The 17,968-nt window shown below is 36.7% G+C and overlaps 1 protein-coding gene across 3 annotated transcripts in view; it reads right to left on the reverse strand.

The window, feature by feature from the left end:
- Nucleotides 1–17,968, reverse strand: part of LOC111149717 (anoctamin 3) — a 445,297-nt gene that overhangs the window by 31,598 nt on the left and 395,731 nt on the right. For all 3 annotated transcript variants that reach the window (XM_022506952.1, XM_022506953.1, XM_022506954.1), the window contains 3 exons: nucleotides 9,569–9,651; nucleotides 9,004–9,144; nucleotides 8,323–8,487 (listed from right to left, as the gene is read on the reverse strand). In XM_022506952.1, coding sequence (XP_022362660.1) covers nucleotides 8,323–8,487; nucleotides 9,004–9,144; nucleotides 9,569–9,651 — 389 coding nt within the window. The remainder of the gene's footprint in view (nucleotides 1–8,322; nucleotides 8,488–9,003; nucleotides 9,145–9,568; nucleotides 9,652–17,968) is intronic.

Consider the following 17,968-nt stretch of genomic DNA (forward strand, 5'->3'; position numbering starts at 1 on the left):
AGAATTTTGCAGAATCAAAGATAGACTGTTCTTTCCCGGTAATCTACTTTTCTGAATTTCTAGAAACCATGGATATAAACATGAACAAACCAAACAAATACTTTTCTAGAAAGCGAGTCCTCTTATTAAATGAGTCATTTGGCATTACCTCTTTTCCATGTTAAAATGTGTTGTCAAACCCTTTGATCACCCTATTCCACAATGACCTATTTTCATTGGAATTGGTAACCCAGTATTAAGGAAGTTAGGTACATTTGAGGTCTTAAGTGGTTAGGCCCATGAAAGAAACACAGGAATATATGTTCTCGAATCTAGAGAGGGAAATAAATCACTAAAGTGAAAGAGTTCAGAACCAACATGGAATACTTTAGGTAAATGTAGTTAGAGCTGTCCTTTTATTCTTCTCCTTCTTTTTTTGTTTTTTGTGTTTTTTTTTTGTTTGTTTTGTTTTGTTTTAGGTTATAGTGTACAGATGGTACATGGATTTTAAAATGAGAAGAAGAATACCAAAAAGAGTTCATTCCTTATTTAAAAATTCATTTTAGTTGTAGGGAAGAGGAAGAGGGAGAGAATTTTCAAGCAAACTCCCAGCTGAGCGTAGAGTCCAGTTGCCAGCTCAAGCTCATGGCCCATGAGATCAAGACCTGAGCTGAAACCAAGAGTCAGACGCTTAATGGACTGAGCCTACCAGGTGTCCCACGAGTTCATTCTTTTGTTGACAATGTTGAAGTGGTTTAATTGGCTTAATTCCAGATATTTCAACCTACAAGAGTCCTTCTGTGATGTTTCAGTTTTTTCTTTAAAATTACACAGTAATCATGACACCAGACAGCTATCAAGCTGCTGTAACCTATTCGTTAATTAATTAACAATTGATTGTCAAGCAACAAGAATAATACATTTTGGAATAATCGTATATTTTTAAATTTTATTAAAATCTTGGAGAGGCACCTAAATGGCTGAGTGGGTTAAGCCTCTGCCTTCACCTCAGGTCATGATCTCAAGGTCCTGGGATTGAGCCCCGCATTGGGCTCTCTGCTCAGCAGGGAGCCTGCTCCCCCCCATGACCCCGCCTGCTGCTCTGCCTACTTGTGATCTCTCTCTCTCTGTGTTAAATAAATTTTAAAAATCTAAAAAAAAAAAAAAAAAAAACTTCTTGGAAATATCTGACATTAACCAAGCTGTTTATGGCACCTTTAAGTAGTATAATAGCATTTTCAGGGGCAGCAACATTAAGGAAAAAAAGATGGGATTAGTAAAGAGTAATTCCTGGTTTCAAATTCTGGCTTTTCAAATTCTGTAGATTTTTAGTTATATGTCTGATAAGAGGTGTTAAAAAATAAATTGAGGTTTTAATCTTGTTAAATTACTTGCAATTTATCTTTGAAAATGCAGTTTCTGATCTTGGCTGTGTATCAAAATTACCTCACATCTCTTAAATCAGTGATTTCCTAGTGCTATGTTAGGGGCTGACAGGATCAGAATCACTGGGAGATTATTTTTGAATGTTTTGTTTTATATACAGATTTCCCAGCTCCACAGAGGAAATTCTGAATGGGACTCAGGGCTCTCTAGTTTTTCAAGTATTCCAGGTGATTTGAAGCATAGCAAGAACAGGAAACAATCTAAGTTACTTTCATGATCTGTAAGATGGACTTATAATCCAATTTTCATTATTTTTATCCTTATTTTTATCCCACATTGAACATTTATTGAGGGATGCCATGATCCATTTGTTTTGAAAGCTTAGAGGATGCATGTTCTTTAATTATTAGTTTGGAAATCACAAGTGCTGAAAATGTGAAAGACACTGAAAATAGAATTCCAGCTACAAAAATAATTTTGAACAATTATTCAAGAGGCTAAGCTCTTTCCAATGTGAATAATGTTCAAGACGCTAGGAAATTTGGGGAATGAAATATTTAAAATTTATTTGAAAAATATATTCTAAATGTCTTTTAGGCCTAGGCAAAGACCTGGCTACATAAAAGTGAGGAGGCCCCACTGTCAGGGGCTTACACCCTAAGAGCAGGAGACAAGGCATGCCTAAGCACAGTAAACAGAAGAGCATTCACAAGAAGGAGTGTTTAATTCCATTAGGGCAGTCCGATAAGGAGGGAGACTAGGCATGTCCAAGCACCTTGTGAGAAGAATAAACACAAAGAGGAGATTATTCAATTCTACATATGGGATCGAGAAAAACCTTCATGGAGCAAGTGATCCTTTACTGGAATTTCCGAAGATAAAGAAACAGCCTCCAAGGAGATAAAAGGAAAGAAGGCAAATAGAGGGAGCACTGTGAACGGAGACAGGGCCATGGGCGAGAGGGACCTTGTAGGCTGGAGTGCAGAGTGTGAGAGGGAGGGAGGGCATCCAACTTAAACAATACAAGAAAGGAAAACTGGCTTTAAATAATGGGAGGCCTCCATGCCTTGTTAATGAATTTAGAATTTATACCAGAGGCAATGGGAACCCACTAAGCACTTTCAAGTACAAAATAAAATGATCAAATCTGTGATTTAGAAAGATCTTTCTTCTTCTTTTTTTTTTAAAGATTTATTTATTAGAGAGAGAGCGAGAGAGAGAGAGATAGCGAGCATGAGTGGGAGAGGTGAAGGGAGAGGGAGAGACTCTCAAGCAGACTCCCCCTGAGTGTGGGGTTCAACGAGAGGCTTGATCTCAGGACCCTGAAATCATGACCTGAGCCTAAATCAAGAGTTGGATGCTTAATCCACAGAGCCACCTAGGTGCCCCAGAGAGATCCTTCTAAGATCAGTGTACAAGGGAGGTGAGAAGAGTTGAAAAAGACAGGAAGACTCACCAGTTAGAAGGTTACTGAAAAGGTGCAAGCTAGAAATGACAAGTAGCTGAACTAAGGAAGGAGAAGTGAGAATGATGAGTAGGGAATAGCTAAGAGAGATGTTACAGAAGCAAAATTCACAACAATCACTGATGTGATGAAAGAGACAAAAGAAATGAATGAATGACTTTAAATTTCTGGCTGTGTACTTTAAATATTTAAAGTTCCTGATAAAAAAAGTGTTTGACTAATTGAAACTATTTTGCCATGCCTATATGGATTACAGCTGAAAAGCACATTAGATTAATAGCCTATTTTGACTGAGGCCAAACCCTCATTTAGAGAATATGGTAGCACAGAGATCACAAAGTCTAGCTATTAAGAAACAAAAAGCACATTTTTATGTGCTGCATATTTAGTGTTGGTCTGAAAATAACAAGAGGTAGCATTTGGTATTCCAGGTCAATCATTTTGGTGGTATAATTTTTTTAAAGAGTTAGCATTTTGATGTTAATGGTTTTAATCTATGTTTATCTGATTATGACCTTAAATTAATCCTGTGGGTTCAGGTAAATCAGGTGGGCTGTTTGATAATCTGTGACATGTGTTAACATCCTGGATAGGAAGGGAATACATAAATTCAGAAGGGCATTAAGGTTTTACACTGATAAGATCTGAGGAATAGAACATTCTTTTCACATTTGTTGAGTTGGCTGTATAGTTCACTTCCTTTATACTAAAATCCATTTAAAAATTTTTTCCTAAATTAGTTGCAGGAGCAAAGGAGAGATTTTGTGGTTGATTCTACTTCCAACAATCTCTAAATCTTTATGTCAAAATTCCCAACAAGTATAAATAAATAAATAATTAGAGAAAAGATAGTCAGTCTTATGTTCTATAAGGAACAACGGATGAATTATAGGACTAGGCAGTTACATGGGCTCTTGTATTGAATTAAGTAGAGCTAGTGGGATTTTGAGGACCTCAAAAGATTGTTTTTATGACAAAAATAATACTATCCTCATCTGCCTCCAGAGGTCTTATTTCTACAATTAGGAGATTCACTCCATCTAGTTCAGCCTTTGCTATCTGTAAAAAGCAGTACTTTGGAAGAAGGAATATATTGAGCCTCTAATTATACAGACTTAATGAGAGGAAGCTTATGAGAGAGAAGACTGCGCGAATATGGGTTTACTGTGATTCTAGGAAAGGGGTAGTAATGAGGGCGGGGGTTGGAAATGAGGCAGAGTGAGTTTAAGGGACTGGTGATTAAGAAACAATTGGAATAATATGAAATTGGAGTCTGGTACACCAAGGGAGACTTCAGCCAAATTTCAATTTTTTGAACTATCAGTGAAAATAAAAAGAAACTTTGATAAGGAAAATGTATGAAGGTGAAAGCTCCTATTTTATTTAATTACAGGTTCTGATCATGACAAGTTCTTCAGCTTACATGAAAAAAAGATAGCTATTTCCCTGGATAGGAACCAAGGATTGACTCCTGGAGCTGGAGGTTCTGTTCCCAGAGTTGTCATGCTTGCCTTCCCAAGAAAAAGTTAATTGAAACACATTTGGCTTCTTCATTTCCCCTATGAAATACTTTCCATCTTCAAAAATATTAGGTCAGTTCCTAACTCACTTAAGATGTTTTTGAAGATCAGAAGGTCTTTGGAACAAATTGTCAAAACCAGGAACACAGGGTACTCTTTTGAAGACACTAATAATTGATGGTGAGGGGAATAAATAGACATGAAACCATTAACATTGATTACCTCCAATGGGTACAATTAGTTTATGATAGGAAGGGACATAAGTGGCATTTTTGGGTAGAAAACAGTGACTTTTCTTAATATTTTTAATGTCTTCATATTGTCAGTACTTTATATAATAAAAAATGTATTGATTTTATAATGCAAAACTAAAAAAGATAACAATAGTATATTTCAGAAAGAAAAAATACATTTAAAAAAACAAGTAAGAGACACATGAAAAAATGTTCATCATCACTAGCCATCAGGGAGATTCAAATTAAAACCACGTTGAGTTACCACCTTACACCAGTTAGAATGGCCAAAATTAGCAAGACAGGAAACAACATGTGTTGGAGAGCATGTGGAGAAAGGGGAAGCCTCTTACACTGTTGGTGGGAATGCAAGTTGGTGCAGCCACTTTGGGAAAACAGTGTGGAGATTCCTCAAGAAATTAAAAATAGAGCTTCCCTATGACCCTGCAATTGCACTACTGGGTATTTACCCCAAAGATACAGATGTAGTGAAAAGAAAGGCCATCTGTACCCCAATGTTTATAGCAGCAATGGCCATGGTTGCCAAACTGTGGAGAGAACCAAGATGCCCTTCAACAGACGAATGGATAAGGAAGATGTGGTCCATATACACCATGGAGTATTATGCCTTCATCAGAAAGGATGAATACCCAACTTTTTGTAGCAATGTGGACAGGACTGGAAGAGATTATGCTGAGTGAAATAAGTCAAGCAGAGAAAGTCAATTATCATATGGTTTCACTTATTTGTGGAACATAACAAATAGCATGGAGGACATGGGAAGTTAGGAGAAGGGAGTTGGGGGAAATCAGAAGGGGAGGTGAACCATGAGAGACTATGGACTCTGAAAAACAATCTGAGGATTTTGAAGGGGCGGGGGGTGGGAGGTTGGAGGAACCAGGTGGTGGGTACTAGAGAGGGCACGGATTGCATGGAGCACTGGGTGTGGTGCAAAAACAATGAATACTGTTACGCTGAAAAGAAATTAAAAAAAAAATACCTAGTAACAACAAAATACAAAACATCCACTTTTTAAAAATAAAGAAATGCCATTAAAAATTAAAAAAAAAAAAAGTAAGACTACTGAAAATTAGCACAGTGGTATAATTTTCACATGAACTAATTAAATATTTTAAATCTTCTTATATTTTAGACATAAATTTGATCAAAAGACATAATACAACACCTTAGATGTGATTCTTTTTCTACAGACAACTCTTGAGTATTTAAAAATTTATGAATGGGCAATAGGTAACAATTTTAAAAAAGAATGAAAAAATTATAAATAAATTCAGAAAGACCAAAAAAAGATCACTGGCATTTCTATAACTTGGACTGAAGATTAATAAATAAACTCTATGATTTAAAGATGAAGAGAAAGGGAAAAAGTAAACAAAATATTAGTATTTTGCAAGAAAGAGAATAGGAGGGTATAGAGACTTTTAAAGAGAAATAAAATTTTAAAATATTAAAGAGAACCAAATAGAAAAAGGTTAACATTTATTGGGCACCATTTATTTGCTAGAGGATCTCATTTAATCTTTCAACACCCCTATGCATTATTTTTATCACCTTCACATGAAAGATCAAAAAATCAAAACTCAAGGATGTTACAGGGTCTGGCCAGGATCCCACAGATCATGTGCAAATCTTTGGTTTGCCCGTGTCTAATGTCTACTGCTTTTTATCAGGACACCAATTTGAGCAACAGGCACCACAAAGTGATGAGAGCCTGAGCAGTATTTTTTCCCCCCATTTTACTCAGAGCCTTTTGTGCTTCAACTATGATGCATTCATTCTTCATTGTGTCCTATGTTCCCACTAGACTATAAGATCCTAGATAGCAGGACTATGACCAGTCATTTTTATGTCAACCAGCCTACTATAGATAAGAAATGGAGTCAATTTAAGATCAGACCAGTTGATTGCTAGTGTTACCTAGAAATAAACACATCAAGTATTTAGGCTCTTTTCCTCAGAAAATGAAGCCAACCCCAATAATCTCTGTTTACAGAAAAATTGTCAAAAACAATAAGGAGGGCACGTGTTGCATGGAGTGCTGGGTGTGGTGCATAAACAATGAATCTTGGAACACTGAAAAAAATTAAATAAAAAAAAACAATTGATTTTGTTAGAAACAATATCTTTCACTATCTACCATAAGAGTATAACCATAAATATAAAAATCTACAACGTCTGTTCTGTGAATGGCTCCCCTATCAATGTGGTGTGTGTAAAATGTGGTATGTGTAATACACCACAATGTGGTGACTTTATGTAATGTGCAACCTATAGTACCTTTCACACACGACCAGCCATGCTGTTCCATCCCATATTGTATTCTTTCAATGTTTATCATTTACTTTAATCTGTGAGTCAAGGACATAAATTCAAGATATTGTGTGGTTTATTTGGAGATACTGTAAGCAGTAATTTCCTTCCACAAAGCAAAAAGGAATCTGAAGAAAGCAGACTCCAGTAGGAGATATTAACTGCCATCCTTGCATCAAAACTTATTTATCACAGTGACTTTTCAGTTTTCTGATTATTTTAGATGGTCCTAGCCCTCTCGAGGCTAAACATGTAACATCAGTGTTCACCCACATATAGACTCAATGCACACTACTTTACATAATATAAACAACATTATTTGTCTATTGCTCATCTATCTTCAGACATTATCTCATGATGTAAATATGCCTGCACTAACACTTAGTATATGTCTCATCTAGGGAAAGTTATTTAAGCTCTCCAGATTCATTTCCTTATTTACATAATAGAGAGCATGCTGGCCTTGTTGGAAGAATTAAAGAGATTAATTAAATTAATTAAAGAGATTATTACCCTAAGTGTGCCAATCAATGCCTCCTGTCTTCAGAGAATAGGACCCTACCCATAGACCTTGCTGAAGATGTGGGCCAAGGTAGATACAATAATGCCCTCTCAGCCATAGAGTTCACAAGTCAATCAGTGTAGGTGATGTTGAACCAATCAGATGTTGGCTCTGAAAAATTAGTACATTGAAATACTGGATGATCTCAGTTAAATAGGCTATAGAAACCAACATGGTCACATAGTTAGAACCAAAGGAGATAACAAAATCTTTGCAATACCACAGCATGAAAGAAGACAGGTCATAGTTAAGCAAAGATAGACATTTCCTAATAGAACAGAGCAGATATGCAAACAGAAAATACTGAGGAAGGAAGGAAGGAAGGAAGGTAGGAAGGAAGGAAGGAAGGAAGGAAAGGAGGGAGGAACGAGAAAATTGTTTAGACCCAGAGAAAGAAACATGGAGTAGCTGTCTATTTTCTATTTCAAGTGAGGCCTTGGAAATAACGAGCCTTCAATTTCAAACAGATTTTCCTATACTTTTGTAACAGATTCTCCACTGAGGTTCAGTTTTTTGAACCAAAAGATGTTTTATTTGAATGAAAAGAGCATAGCACTTTTTCCAGCACACACTAGATACTCAATGAATGGAAAGGTTTGCTCATCAAGATTATAAACTCAAAGGACAAGGAAGACAATACAACTGTTATTGATTTTAATTAAAAAAAAAACAACCCATCATCCAAACCACATAGATTAATTTTTTTCTGCTAAACTGAGTTGCCATTGATGGAAACGTGGGTGGGACTCATTTTGGCTTCCTGTAAAATACAACTGAAGCATGAAGGAAACATAGACCTCTCCCCTACCCATGCCTTTTAACCTTTTGAAAACTGTAAACACTTACAAGATTCAGGGCCATAATGATTACAAAATTGATACAGACAGCAGCAGCCGATGTTGCAAACTGCCAGTGTTGTTTGATGAAATTCCACTTGAATGATGCAAACTGTTCCATGACAACCAGGCGATACACCACAACAGCAAACACTGCAGTGATCACCAAAGAAATCTACAATATGGGAGACAGGAGAAGACATCCGTATTTTGCATAATTGACAAAGCAGAAGCAATACCACAGACCAAGATACTGCCCCTGCCTCCCCGCTGCCCGAAGAGCTAAAGGAATTTGCTTTTCCAAGAAAGGATACAAAAATTCAATTTTTTCCTTTAAGTTTTTTTCCTTCAGTTACATTACAGTCAAAATACATGTTGTAAGATACTGTTCAAATTTCAACTTTCAAGTGGAATTCTTAGTTTTAATTAATCAGGACAACTCATATAATTTCCATTTTATTTTAGATGGTCTTTGTTTCTTTCAAAGAGTGTTTTATTTAAAGATATGCCCAAACTCTCTTTGTAATCACTCCTTGACTTGCTGTGATTTTAATTTTGTTTAATGGTATGTATTAAACGTACTGAACTGGATATGGTTTGACCCTGAGGCTCACAAAATGAGTTGGTATCTTAGAATTTCCTTCTAAATGTGGGATCCCACAACATTCTGATATTGATGGTTGTACTTTACCATGAAGAATATTCCTGAGATAGAGACAAGAAGACGACTGATTTTGTCTGAGGAAGGCTGATGTGGCTCAGGTTTTCCACTGATGGGATTCACTCTCTCCATCTTGTAATACTTGGCTTCAAATTGGGGACGAAGTGTTTCCTATAAGAGAAACCAAATTTACTACCTATCAAAGTCATAAATTAAAAAAATGCATATATCCAATAGCTGGAACAAAACTCCTGCATTTTGACCTACTTTTATAGTAAGTGTTGGAAAAGAAGTAACTTTTAAAAAATAAAATGCAAATTATTTTCCAAATAAACCCTAAACTATAGTTTATTAACACAATTTTCCACTAATGTAATTTTAGGGAAACATTGTGAAAGTGCTTTGAAAAAAATGACATTACCTCATCAATGATCTTTCTTAACTTCATGAAATAAGAAATCTTGGGAGTAAAAAACATCAAAGGAAAACCTAATGGTGTTTAGTTCCTTTCAGCTTGGATGTTAAGGACAGTGAATAACTTCCTGCACCACATGTTATTCCAGTTTCCCTGTCTCCTGGTTTCCTAACATCTTACCTCCTCTTCTTCCCATTCAATAAGGTCCCAAGTATAGGTCAGTGTACTTCTTCTCCTTTTCCAAAACTCCAAGAAGACTGTAGCTATAGATAATAATATCATCATCATCATTATCATCATCAACATTATTCATTGCCCAACCACATTGCATTCTTTCATCATTACTTTTCTTTCTGGGATTAATGCATTTCTGCCATATTATTAAATTATTAAATTAAATTTGTATTAAATTTATACAATTGGACTTTTGTTTTTCCCTCATCCTATCTTCCCTGTCTCTGAGTACTGCTATCTGCATGAACCCTAGAGAGTAATTTTTTCAGTGGATTAAATAAGCATAGGCCTTTGCTAGCCTGGCCCATGAAAGTGATGTTATAATAGAAGGTCAATATTAGTGAGCTAAATATACATCATCCCTTTTGTTTTGTATATGCTACTTCAGAATCACATAAAAGACCTTAAAAAAAAAGTGGCTTCTCCAGCCAGGAATGACAATAAGGACTAGATGCTACTCCTCCAGGATCCAGAGAGCAATGGGGTGGGAGAGAGAGGGGAAAAGCACAAGATTACCATGGTGGAAGGAGAAGAAGAGAAAAAGACCAGAGAAGATACTCTTGGATGAATATTCTAGATGAATTTAGCATAGACTAGAGGACTCAGTGGAAAAAGTAAAGAAATGGCTGAATCATTAACTGGATTTTCTGTGTAAACAGCTGAGAGAAAGATTGCTTGCTTTCTAGTAAGTGGGCTTCACCTCAGCATTCAAGACTTTGCAAACATCATTAAGACCTCATAGGTGCATTCTTAAAAACTGTGATATCATTCATCCATGTAACCATCCATCCATCCATCCATCCATCCATCCATCCATTTGCTGTTTTCTTATTTTGGGCAAGGCACTCCAACCTCCGGGATCTCCTAATTTAGTAGACAGACACAGTCATCTAAATAAAGTTAACTTACATTGCAGTGAGAGTTATAATGAAGACAGAATTATAGCACAAACATAGAAACACATGCTTTTGGAAAAACACCACCATCACAAACAATACAGTGTAAAGGAGTGAGGTATTCTTCCCAGTTTGTGTTTATTCTCCTCTAGCCTTCCAAGTAAAAGAATGCCAGGGGAAGAGGATTCTAAGGTTGTGTTTTTTTTTTTTTCTTTATAATTAGAAATCAGCCCTGATATTGGTTAGAAAATATAATGTTCATGATCACATTATCTTACATTGTTGTCACACTTCAAAATGTACAAGTGCTTTCTTACACATGGTTTAATTTTGTTACTTTCATAACACAAGTAAATACGGCAGGTATTACTATCATCAGATTTTTGAAACAAAGGTATAAAATTATTGTGTCCAAGATCATATAGTCAATAAATGGCAGAGTCAGGACTGAAACTCTTGCTAGTTATTGTCCATACAGTCTTCATATTTTTAAGATTATTTTTTCCTCAGGCCTACTCTACATGCTATCTACTGATTTTATATAAAGTTTAAAGAGAGTAGATAAGGCTAGAAGAATCAAAATAGCCAAGCTCCATGAAAGGAAGACAAATGAGGTTTTCCAAATACTGGATCTGCTATAAAAATAGTTGATCATAATCATTGTTACCAAGAGGGAGATCTAGAACTTAAAAAATAAGTGGGATATAGAGAAAGTATATGGGAGATACACAGAGAAATAATTTATTATGAAAAGAAAACTGAAGAAAAAAAAAAAGCATTGTGTCATATAAGCAACTATAACATGCAGTAATTATAAGCCTGGGACTTAAAGTCTTTCATTCAGTACATGACACAGAATATGCAACAAAATTCTAATTATCACTGATCTCAGTCAAGGTTTAAAGTTGAAATGTGTCACATAGTCATTTCTTAATTTATCTTTCCGACATAAACTTTGTCTAGAAGCGGCTCCTAGAAAATCTAAGAAATAAAGGTAATCTTGCTTGTGTGAGCCTGAAAACTAGCTTTGGTATAATTTTAACTTCCACAAATGTTTTTACTTTGAATATCAATAATAAACTACGCTTTGGTTAAAAATCCATTCTCAGTTTAAGATATATTTACTTTATTCCCAGATCATTTAAGCTCTCAAGTGAATCAATATTCTCTAAGGAAGTTTTAATTAGAAAGAGGGCATGTAGAGTAATTTATCAGTATGCCGGGGTGCCTGGGTGGCTTAGTCAGTTAGGTGACTGACTCTTGATTTCCAATCAGGTCATGATCTCAGGGTTGTGAGATAGAGCCCTGTATTGGGTTTTGTGCTGAGCTTGGAGCCTGCTTGGAATTCTCTGTCTCCCTCTCCCTCTGCCCCTATCCACCACTCTTCCCCTCTAAAAAGAAAAAAAAAATTGATTTATCAGTATGCCAAACACCAAAGAAGGACGGAAAGTACCACTTAACTAAACCCTAGTAAATTTAATAAAAACAAAATTAATAATAAAAGTAGTTAACTTTGAAAATTAGAATAGTCATTGCTTCTGGGCTTTGATGACTGGCAAGTGGAATGAGGAAACCAACAGAGATGATGAAAATATTCCATATTTTAACAGGAGAAGTGACTATATAAATTTATGTCATTTTCTTTTTTTTTTTCCAAAGATTTAATTTATTTATTTGACAGAGAGAAAGAGAGAGAGAGCAAACAGAGGGAGCAGCAGGCAGAGGGAGAGGGAGAAGCAGGCTCCTCACTGAGCAAGGAGCCAGATGCAAAACTCTATCAGGACCCTGAGATCATGACCTAAGCTGAAGGCAGACTTGAACCGAGTAAGCCACCCAAGCGTCCCCTTCATTTTCAAAGATGATCAAAAGACACCTAGAATCTGTAGATTTCACCGTATGTAAATTATTCCTCAAAGGCCAGATTTTAGAAAGTAAGTAATTTTTAAAATACCTAGTGATTAACAATATCAGGGGCTTGATCATTACGACAAGCCAGTCGTTTCCCCCAGGTTTACAGCAGGAGGCTCTGAGCTTGCAGTGAGGGCTTGAAAAGGAAGTGGGAGGCTGGGAAGACCATATCTCACTACACCACCAGTTTCTGGGGAGTGGCAAACCCAAAGTATGAACTCGGGCGATTAGACTAGATTTTGAAGTGTCGGCTGAGCATGAAGGAGGCTTGCACAGGGGGCGCCTGGGTGGCTTGGGGTGCCTGGGTGGCTCAGTGGGTTAAAGCCTCTGCCTTCGGCTCAGGTCATGATCCCAGGGTCCTGGGATTGAGCCCCGCATCAGGCTCTCTGCACAGTGGGGAGCCTGCTTCCCCATCCTTTCCACCTTCCTCTTTGCCTACTTGTGATCTCTGCCTGTCAAATAAATAAATAAAATCTTAAAAAAAAAAGAAGGAGGCTTGCACAGTATCCTGACACAAATATATCAAGTAGCCCTGGAAAGAAGAAAGTGTTTGACCTATGCCAAGACCTGAGAAAAAGGGCAAAGCAGAAGCACCCAGTGGAAGTGGCCTCAGGGTCATCTCAGGTAGGTAGATAGACGTGTGGCCCAATATAAATACAGTAAGAAAGGCTGAGCCTTAACTCTAGACTACTAAGTGCTCTGTCCATTTAAACACATTCAAACTCCAATAAAACATAATCAAATAAACCACCACACTGCCCTGAGTGATCAGCAAGATTTGTCCCACTGGCTCACATTTTGCCCCCTAGACTGAAGAGTAGGCTCCAAATGACAGAAATGTGAGCTGGAGAGGCTAAATGCTTTAATGTCTCAGTTTGGTGATTTTGTTCTTCCAGAAGCATTCTCTGAACCTGAGCCCTTTCCTGATAGAAAAGGATGAGGAAAGGGGTTGAGCTGGCATCCAGTTCAGGATTGAAGAATGGCAATAGGAATTTCAAGAAGAAACAGGCATTTTTGAAGGACTCCATGAATCAGTGACTTTAAAAAAAGTATATTATAAGCTGTGAAAGTCATTTTATTGTAATTGGTGGTGAAACGTTTGGCATGAACTATGTGGAAGGACTTAGAAACGATCACTCAGAATGAGCAGGGTGACAGAGACCATGAGATGATGAAGAGGACAGGGAGCATATTGAATTGCCTTAATGAAAAGTGAAAATGCCTTAAAAATGAACATGTATAAAGCCATTTCACTTAGAAGGATGTGTCACTATAAATATAGATGTAGATGAATTTATAGAAATTTATAGCATATATTGTATATACAGTATAGATGTTTATATATTGTGTATGTACGATAAGTAACTGGATGAATCTGATATATGATAGTTATATATACATAAAGCCCAAAAGAATATTTACCAAAGTGTTACCACTAATTGTTTGTGGAAATGGATTCTGGAGCACTTTTATTTCCTACAAAGTATAAGAAGTACAAAAAGGCTTCCTGTGTACAGTTTATCAACTCTTCCCCTTGGTCCTGTGAAACTGGGTTGGGGTTGGGGTAGGAGAAGAGGCTGCCATTGGAGAAGGACATTTTGTGATCAAGGGAAAGCCAGCTTTCACATGAGTCATGGAGGTAGGAGGAATATTATGGAAAAGCTGAAGGTGATACCACATACTTCTGTTCCTTAGCAACCATACAATGTATTTATTTTTTTACTCCTGCGTCTCTGACTATAATGACATACTTTTCTCTACTTTAAACTTCAAAGATACATGTGCTGCATCTTGAACTTCCATTTATTTCCTCATGCTCATTTCCAATGGCTTTTCCTTGTGATCCAAAGTCAATGGCACAGAGTGACAGAATCATAAAGTTATGCATCTCAAACAGGTTACATTCTTCTTCTTCTTCTTCTCCTCTTCCTCCCCCCTCCTTCTCCTGCTCCTTCTTCTTCAAATAGGCTCCATGCCCAGTGTGGAGCCCAATGGCAGGCTTGAACTCATGACCCTGATATTGCAGCTTGAGCTGAGATCAAGAGTCAGACACCTAACACACTGAGACACACAGGTGTCCCTCAAAGAGGTTAGATTCTATACGTAGTTTTTTTCCAAGTTATTTACTTCAAATTTATAGAAATAAAGGCCCAGAGGGGTTGGCAAGTAACACTGGCCTTGTCTAGAAATCTGTCAAAGCATCTACAGTGCTTTACTACAATTTTTCTTACATCTGCTTTTTCCTACACTTGAAGTTAAGTTTCTAGAGTGCTTTTTTCCCTTAGCATTTGCAGTGCTTGGCACACTGACATGTTCAATAACTGTTACACTGAGCTGAATTATTGAGTGGAATCGAGTGATTTTAACTCTAACTCTTGGTCACGTGCTCTTTTCATTATTCCAGAGGTTTTCAAATTATGCACGATGGAGATAGTGGAAAGACAGTCCCTTACCAGAGAAGTCCATTCTATAACTGTTTTATAATTTGAGAATTCAAGTTCAATTTTATGTGGAAAAATTGTCACTACTTAATAAGTTTAAAAAATAGCTTCACTGTACTTCAGCAGGTGGGGGCTCTTGAAGATGGAGCTGGGGAAAGAGGTCAGTTCTGAACACAAACGAAGTTAATACGTCGGAATATGGACAACACAAAGAATTCCAAGTATTGTTTTCATCAGAAGAGATAAAGATTGAAAACCTTCTCAAAAGAAGACCTGGCTGAAACAAAAGTTTATCAGAGCAATACTTCTGAGACTGCCAATGTAGATAACACCCGAGTACCACTAAAGGCTTTCTTCCATTCCCCAGATTTATTTTCAGCAACATCCTTGAGCATAATGTGCCTTTCCCACACAGTATTGCAACATCACTATACATGAGGTAGAAATAGAAACCTCACAAAACAGGTTCTACAATTAGCGGGAGGGCCACGAATGTGGAACACTTTACATTTCCATGCCTAGAGAAAGCTATCTCCTTGCTTTCTTTTTCTGGTTAGTACCTTACAAAAAATGTAATTAATGGAGTTCCTTCTGTCAGTATAAAGCAGGCTAATCAATATAAAAGGCTTAAATATGTGTGAAGAGACAGAGTCTGAATATTTGGCCTGAACGGTAGGAGACCCAAGCTCACGTGTAACTGGTTTGTCAAGACTCGCTTGTCTTGTGAAATTTCCTCTTAGTCCAAGCACATGTAGTCCCTCTCTGACTTCCAATTTCCTCCCCTCCTTCTTCCCTGCTAACAATATTAAATAAAAAAAGGAAACAACAAATAACTAGGTTCTAAGAACATGGGAAGGCTAACATTTGGACCCTCAGTACTGAAATTCTTCACCAATTCCTAAAATCAGACTTGATTTTTTCCCCTCGGAAAATTCATCTAGAACTAAGAAGCAACATAGGAACAGCTTGATATTATATTAAAATCCAGTGAGAATTCTCATGACAATCTCAACCACAGCAGACTCTTTGGTATTAAGAGTCCCTCTAAAGCTAACTTGTCCGTCACTTGAAGTGGTATCAGAGTCCATGCAAATAAAAACTTGTCAGCTTTTGCCATATATTTTTATAAAATATAATGTAACCTTTTAGACGCAGGATTAATTTTTCTCAGGTCCTCTCTTCATCTTACCACTCAACTATTTGATACACTTAACATCCCTTAATTCTGTTGAACATTTTCTGATGACAAATGTAGAAACAGCAGCAAAAATAACTAGAATGGCACCTTGTCTGATTCACTTTTGAAATACAGGGGTCCAGGAGTGCCTGCTCTATAGGAAGTTTTCAATAAATATACGTTGAATGAATGAATCACAACTGCAAAGAAGAAACTAAAAGTTATGTACAATCTCACCATTGATAAGGAACTATAACTATAATTTTGATAATTCCATCCAAGGTATTCCTCTTTGACAGTCTATTTATGGCTGATTAGTTGCTGATACTCAAGGTATGGTCATACTGGTTGTGAAGTTATGACTGAAAAAAGGAAAAGCAAACTCATAAATGAGTCCCTGACTTGCCTCATGTCCCTCATGCACTGGTCTGACCTTCCCAGGAAAGCTACACCAGGACAGGATACTTTCACCAGGACAGGATACCTTCCAGTTTACCCCTGAAACAGATCATGGCCTCCAACAAAGTGCTCCAGAACTAAGGGCTCCAGAACTAAGGTCTGCTTTTATTCTGACCAGCCAGGGCCAGAGCCCTAAACATTGTTAAATATTTGCCTTTTCACCTTATAAGCATCCCTCTGGAATTGGGTACGGTTCAATTAGAATGGTACTTGGCACCACAGGCGAATGACAGTCACTATAAAAGAAAGGACTAGCTTTGCTTTTATCATCAATATTGTAAAATTTATCTTCTTGAGCAAATTACAGTGATCCTCAAAAAAACTCCTAGGAAAGGCAATGTGGTGCTGGAGAAAGAACATGGTTTGGGGTAGGAATGCTCTGGGTTTGAAAGCTGCCTATATACTTTGCTAACTAAGTGACAAATGCCCTGAATGAATGTCTACATAATGAGAACAGTGACAACAGTAAAATCATCCTCACAGGGACATTGAATGAATTAAGTGAGATACAGTTTGTAAGTGGTCTAATTATGCTTAATTCATTTTAATAGTAAAATAAACTACAATAACCAATTTTTTCAATATTCTGTTAGTTATACATAGGAAACTTTATATAGACAAAGTGCTGGGTTTCTACTGCACAAGGGATATACAATACAAAATATACTTTATAAAGTTTAAACATATTGTATATCTTCCTGCAGGAAAAATAAAGCTATTGTCATTTATTTATATTTCAATTGATTCACAAATTCAGTCTTGGTCAGTTTCCACATACTTTCTTTTGTCCATAACCTAGCAAATGATTTATATTGTCCTTTTTCTTCTTTTGTATTTAAGACTGTAAAATTACTGCTAGAGTAAATAATTCAATTCAAAACTTGTTGTTTTTGAGAGCATATTTGTCTATTCCTATAAAGAGCATACAAAAAAGTAAAAATGAGTTGCCTCATATTCCCAAAGAGGAAGAAGAGAACCAGCATTGATTGAACACTTACAATGTCCCAGACTTTGTGCTAGCTATTTTTAAAACAACCAGTGTCTTTTCCACAACCAACCCAGGTAAATACAAGGTTATTAATGTCATTCAGTTGATAAGTAAATTGGAGCTCTTAGAGGTTAAGTTACTTGAGAAAGATATTTGGCTGAAATTCAAATCTAGATCCAAATGCTGACCTTTTTCTGTGCCAAAGAAAAAATCACTCCAAACATGGTTTGGGATATAAGTTTTCAAGCTATATAATTTGCAACATCTTTCTGGGAAGAAATTAGCACCACAGATGAAATGTTTAACAATCAATCTTTCTTTCTTCTCTTTCTTTTCCCTCCCTTCTCCTCCCCACCGCTCCCTACCCCTCCCCTCTCCTCTCCTTTCCTTTCTTTCCCCTCCCTCCCTCCCTCCCTCTTTTCTTTCTTTCTTTTTTTTTTTTTCTTTCTTTCTTTCTTTCTTTTTTTTTTTTTTTTT

This window comes from Enhydra lutris, unplaced genomic scaffold, assembly GCF_002288905.1.
Source record: "Enhydra lutris kenyoni isolate GAN:26980312 unplaced genomic scaffold, ASM228890v2 scaffoldscaffold22, whole genome shotgun sequence".
NCBI classification, from domain to species: domain Eukaryota; kingdom Metazoa; phylum Chordata; class Mammalia; order Carnivora; family Mustelidae; genus Enhydra; species Enhydra lutris.